The sequence below is a fragment of the Trypanosoma conorhini genome (genome assembly GCF_003719485.1).
Source record: "Trypanosoma conorhini strain 025E chromosome Unknown Tco_14.4_contig_00453, whole genome shotgun sequence".
Lineage (NCBI taxonomy): Eukaryota > Euglenozoa > Kinetoplastea > Trypanosomatida > Trypanosomatidae > Trypanosoma > Trypanosoma conorhini.
Window position 1 is genome coordinate 1 of NW_021704537.1, and position 5,008 is coordinate 5,008.

Below are 5,008 nucleotides of genomic sequence, written 5' to 3' on the forward strand. Positions count from 1 at the left end.
TCCTCTATCCCCACCCCCCCCCCTCCCCTCCCCAGAATCGATAAAATAATTTCCCTTTCGTGCCCAATAAAGTCGCGTCATATATATAACGGAAGAGGAGTGCAGATTTTCCGGCACCCCGTTGGCCAATCGCGCCTTCTCCTTTTCGTACCGCGCCAATTTTCTTCTCTCCTTGCTTTTGTTGTTGTTGTTGTTTTTTTTGTTTTTCCGTAGACCACGCAAACAATCATTCCCATCGTCTCACCCTAATGCTTCTTCTGTGCTCGGGAGCGGCCGATATAGTCGGCAATCTTCATGGCGTTAAAGACAGCGGTGGGCGTTATGGTCCCAGTCTCATTCTGCATGGTGTCCTCTGGGGCGCAGGCCACAGTTGCCGCCTGCAAAAGCACCTCGTCACTGACATCGCCGCACCCAATGTCGGCAAGTGTCGTCGGAAGCCCAACGCTCTCGCAGAACCCATAGACCGTGTCAATCACCTGCGGCGGCCTGTTGGTGAGCAGGAGGGTGGCCAAGAGGCCAATGGTGACCCTCTCGCCGTGCCAGCATTTGTGCGCCTCGGGAATCACCATGAGGCCGTTGTGGATGGCATGCGCCCCACCGAGTCCCGCACTCTCAAAGCCAATGCCGGAGAGAAAGATGTTGGCCTCGATCACTCGCTCCAAAGCGGGGCACGTAACCCCGCATTCGCAAGCCTGCTTGGCCAGCACGCCATACTCCAGCAGCGTCTCGTAACAGAGACGGGCAAGGCTCAGCCCCATGGCCGAGCCGAGACGGCCTGTCATGTTGGGCTTGTGGCCGAGAGAGCAGGACTCCGCCTCAAACCAAGTCGCGAGCGCATCGCCCATTCCTGACACGAGAAAGCGCGCAGGCGCTTTCGCAATGATTTCGCTGTCGACAAGCACCAAATTAGGATTATGCGGGACAAAGAGGTAGCGGTCAAAAACATGGTCCTTTGTATAGATCACAGAAAGGGCGCTGCAAGCAGCATCCGAGGCCGCCAGTGTCGGAACCACTGCCGTGGGAACCTTCAGTTCGTAGCCAACTGCTTTGCTCGTGTCCATCGTGCACCCTCCGCCAATTCCCACGACGAGGTCCACGTCATTGTGGCTGGAAATGCGCTTGATCTCTTCGTCACAGACAGCTCCCTTCAACAACTCCATGACCGCGGACACCTTTCCCGACAACACGCTCTGCAACTTTTTCCCGTACAACTTTTCAACCTGGGGGTCCTGCACCACAAGGGCCTTCTTGCCGAGGCGCGCAAGCTCCTCACCCAGCAAGTTCAGTGCACCAGGCCCCTGAACATAGCGGGCAGGAAAGATGGAGGTTGTAATGCCAACTGCCTGCTGAGAAAACAGCGTGGACGTGGCGGCAAGTAGAAGCCGCCCGGAGAAGCGCAACATTTAGGCTTAGCTTAAAAACCGATCCAAAAAGTAGGCTGCGCAAGCAGAAGAGGACAAAAACAAAACAAAAAGGGAAATGAATAGACAACAGCAAAGCTGCAAAGAATGAACATACGCGCCGCTGATACAAATGCGGATACCACCCGCACACCTTGGCGGCCATCACAACGGCCGAAAGCAGAAAAACTATTAACAAGCGGGACGTTAAACGCCAAAAAAAAAAATCATCCCAACCGGGGCCACGGGACAGATTCTTCGTCGCCTCGCAGAGCCACAAAATATTGTCGCGAGCGTCACAGTCATAAAAGGAAGTGGCATCTGTGCGCAGGCAAACCGCTAGAGACACTCACTGGTGCGCATCAAAACTACCGAAGGTGTGCGCAAGAAATAATGAACATAACACTCCGCAGAACAACTTGGCAAAAAGCGTGGCAAAGAGGAATTCGGTTTGTCACGTGGAAGACAAAAAGCCTGTGGAAGCAAAAAAAAAAGAGCGCAAAGAGAAAAAAGCGTACTTGCAATGGGGGCCTTGTCTCGCTGCTCACAGAAACAAGAAGTATCAGAACGAGGATGACAATTTGGTGCGGCGCGCGCCCAACGTCCCCCAACTCGGACAATACTCCGCACACGGAACCGCCCCAATGCAGAGACAAAATGAAGAACGCTCTATAATTGCCTGGCTCGCGTTATGAACTCACAAAGACGTGGTCTTTAGGAGTTACCGCGACCGCCGGAACTTTCCACGTGGAGAGTAAAAGTGTGGGGTCAAAGTGGGAGGAACAATACTAATAACCTCGCCCCCGCTGCATCCGACGCGGCATGTTTGGAAACAACAAAAAGCATCAAGTCAGAGGTAAACAAACACAGGGGAAGTTCGGCAAGACACTCTCTCGGGCATTTGACCCCACCTGGTCGCAATTTGCTTCGACAAACTTCTATCTTTGAAAAGAAAAAAGAAGAAACGAGACAAAGAACATAACATCAGGCTCCTGCATCATCTATAATAACTGGTGCCAATAAAACTACAAAATAGTCTGCCTTATCGGAGTTCGATGATTTTAATTTCATGATCCTACATGGTGCACAGTGAAAGACTCCTCGTCCTCAGCAGCGCTTACCGTTTCCCACACATCCTCCTCTTGATAGCGATTTTTCGGGCGAACCTCTTCAGCAGTAGCATCCCCGACGACGTCAGAGAAGCCAGAAACTAAAAAGACAGGAGACGCTCTATACTGGTTCCCAGAACTGCGCTCGCCACTGCGTGGCGTGGATGGCCTCTGTACACGTATAGTAAGAGACGGCTCCGAATCCGTGTCCCCGTCAGCAGCAGCAGAAGAAGAAGAAGAAGTGCTATCGGCCGGAGGCGCGGGTACAACAGCCGGCGGCGGCGGCGGCACCTGGACATGTATTGGAAGAGATGGCTCCGAGCTTCTGTCGGCGCTAGCCAGAGGCACTGACGCGGTGTCTGACAATGCAGATCTGTTCCCCGTTAAAGAGAGCACTGACGTCGGTTTACCGGCGCCACTAACTTCCAATGGAGTGAGGGGAACCCCCTGCTCATTCCCACGTTCGTTTGATTCTATGTTTGCCACTTCATCTTCTGCCTCTGGCAGACGGGGACTTCCTTTTTCCAAAATCGTGGAGATTTCATCCCCTCCACTGGTGCCGGAGGCTGCGGTAGTGAAGGGCCCCTGAAGAGCCTTGGCGCGCCTACTAGAGTTACTGTAATCCTCACCTTCAAGGCACGCTTGTTGGCTTGACGAAGCTCCTCCTCGTCCAGCCTTGCTGTTGATGCTACCACGGCAACTTCCCTCTTGCTGAACCGCCCCTGTAGGAGAGTTTCTGCCTTTCTTGTCATCACTGCCAACATGATTAGTTCTCGAAGACGGCGAATTCGATTTTGAGAGGGTTGATGTCGATGACATGCCCGTTTGGGACGAGGACCGCGCTGACGCAGTTAGCGCCTTGACCGGCTGTGGCTCCAAGGAAGCTGGTATATGGGCCGCACTTGGTTGGCTCTGCTCGCTCGAATGCAACGGAATTCTGCTCAGCAGCAAACACAAGTCACGCTGCCGTTCTTCTTGTCTTCCTTTTTCGGCCTGCATCGCTGTTTCGAGGCGATCCCGCTCGGTGGCACCACCGAGTGCCAAGCGTTCATAACTCTCCTTCCACATCATGCAGCTATGCCCAAGTTGGGCCACCTTTTCCCCAGCCACGGCGCGCTCCTCCTGCAGGACTTTTTGAAGACATTTCTCCGCGCTCTGCCTTGCATCCGCCTGTTGGCGTGCAAACTCCCGTCTCTGAGCTTCCTCACGCGCGTTTTGCTCCTTCAACAAATTCAGCAGAGCATCACGCTCCTTGATGACGGTAAAGATCTCAGCAGGGCCACCCACTGTTCCCACAAGCCGCCTGAGCTCATGAAACCTCTCCCTTGCCTCCTTGAGCTCCGCACGGGCACATTCCAACTTTTCTCTTGTGTGCGTTAGCTCAACCGCCGCCTTCCTTAGCACGTGCAGCTCTTCGCAAAGTGATCTGTTTTCTTCCTGCAGCTGATCCACAGTACTCTGGCTCAACATGGCACTCTCTAAGGAGCGTCCCATTGCCGCAGCATTCTCGGAAAGTTTTCTCCTTAGTTCCTGAATGACGTCATCTTTTGCTTTGGCCGCGTCAACAGCCTCGCGAAGGCGAGACTCGATGCAGCTCCTCCGCAACTCCCTCTCCAGACCGCCCTGCGTCGTGGATAAGAGGCGAGTCACCTCTGCCTTATAAACTGCGAGCTCCATTTTCAACTCCTGCAGGTGGGCGACGCGGGCTTCACGCTTCCACGTCGAGAGTTTGGCATTCGCCTCACGCAAGCGCGTTTCTAAACCGTTGTTCTCATCCACGAGACGCGACACTCGTGCATCATCGGTAAATTTCTCGTGCTCGGCAAGAGGGACCCCAATCTTGGATGTACTTCGTGCCAGTTGCGCACGCAGGGCACGAACGGTCACTTCAAGCCGTTTGATCTGCACACTTTTTTCTCGTAGCTCAGCCATGCATTCACCCTTCTCGCGTGCAAGAAGAAGCACCCGATCATCATTACAGAGACCATCTCGTGCGCCCATAACACGGTCACGAAACCGCTTGCTGTGTGACTCTTTGTACGGTGCGCCCACTTCTCGGGGCTTCGTCGACGCCGACACGGTTCGTGTGCGTCGGGGCTTGGGTGTCACGCCCTCGGTCCCAAGCCGGTTGCACGGGGTGAAAGCGTCAACCACGTGCATACCGTGTGGCTGGGGCGGATCGGCGCGGCTCGTCGTTGTATGCTTTGCCTTTGAAGAGGCGCAGATTCGACCGCTCAGGAAAAGCGGCCCGGTCGCAAGAGACGCCGTCATCGCCGCATCAATCACCTCACCTTCATGTGAAACCGTTGGCGCGGGGTTTCTCACTGTGCAGGGCTCGGGTGAATCGACAGACCTCTCCAACTTTTCCACTTCAGTCCTCTGTTTTCCCAGCAGGGCCCCATCCTCAACATCCATCTACAATCGCTGCATCATTGTTAAGTGTGTGTGTGTGTGTGTGTGTGTGTGTGTGTGTGTGTGTGTGTGTAGAGAGAAGTAAGT

At 54.3% G+C, this 5,008-nt stretch overlaps 2 protein-coding genes across 2 annotated transcripts, besides 3 other annotated features; both read right to left on the minus strand.

Annotated features, from left to right (window-relative positions):
• The first annotated feature begins 8 nt into the window (after positions 1-8).
• Positions 9-33: a microsatellite.
• Positions 34-172: 139 nt separating this feature from the next.
• Positions 173-207: a microsatellite.
• Positions 208-245: 38 nt separating this feature from the next.
• Tco025E_06593 (glycerol dehydrogenase) lies at positions 246-1,403 on the minus strand (the record flags this gene model as incomplete). Its single annotated transcript, XM_029373468.1, has 1 exon — positions 246-1,403. The coding sequence occupies one exon, from the start codon at positions 1,401-1,403 to the stop codon at positions 246-248; it is 1,158 nt and encodes a 385-aa protein (XP_029226447.1).
• Positions 1,404-2,467: 1,064 nt separating this feature from the next.
• Tco025E_06594 (putative flagellum transition zone component) lies at positions 2,468-4,924 on the minus strand (the record flags this gene model as incomplete). Its single annotated transcript, XM_029373469.1, has 1 exon — positions 2,468-4,924. One exon carries the CDS (start codon positions 4,922-4,924, stop codon positions 2,468-2,470), a length of 2,457 nt encoding a protein of 818 aa, XP_029226448.1.
• A 24-nt stretch (positions 4,925-4,948) lies between these two features.
• Positions 4,949-4,994: a microsatellite.
• Positions 4,995-5,008: the final 14 nt, after the last annotated feature.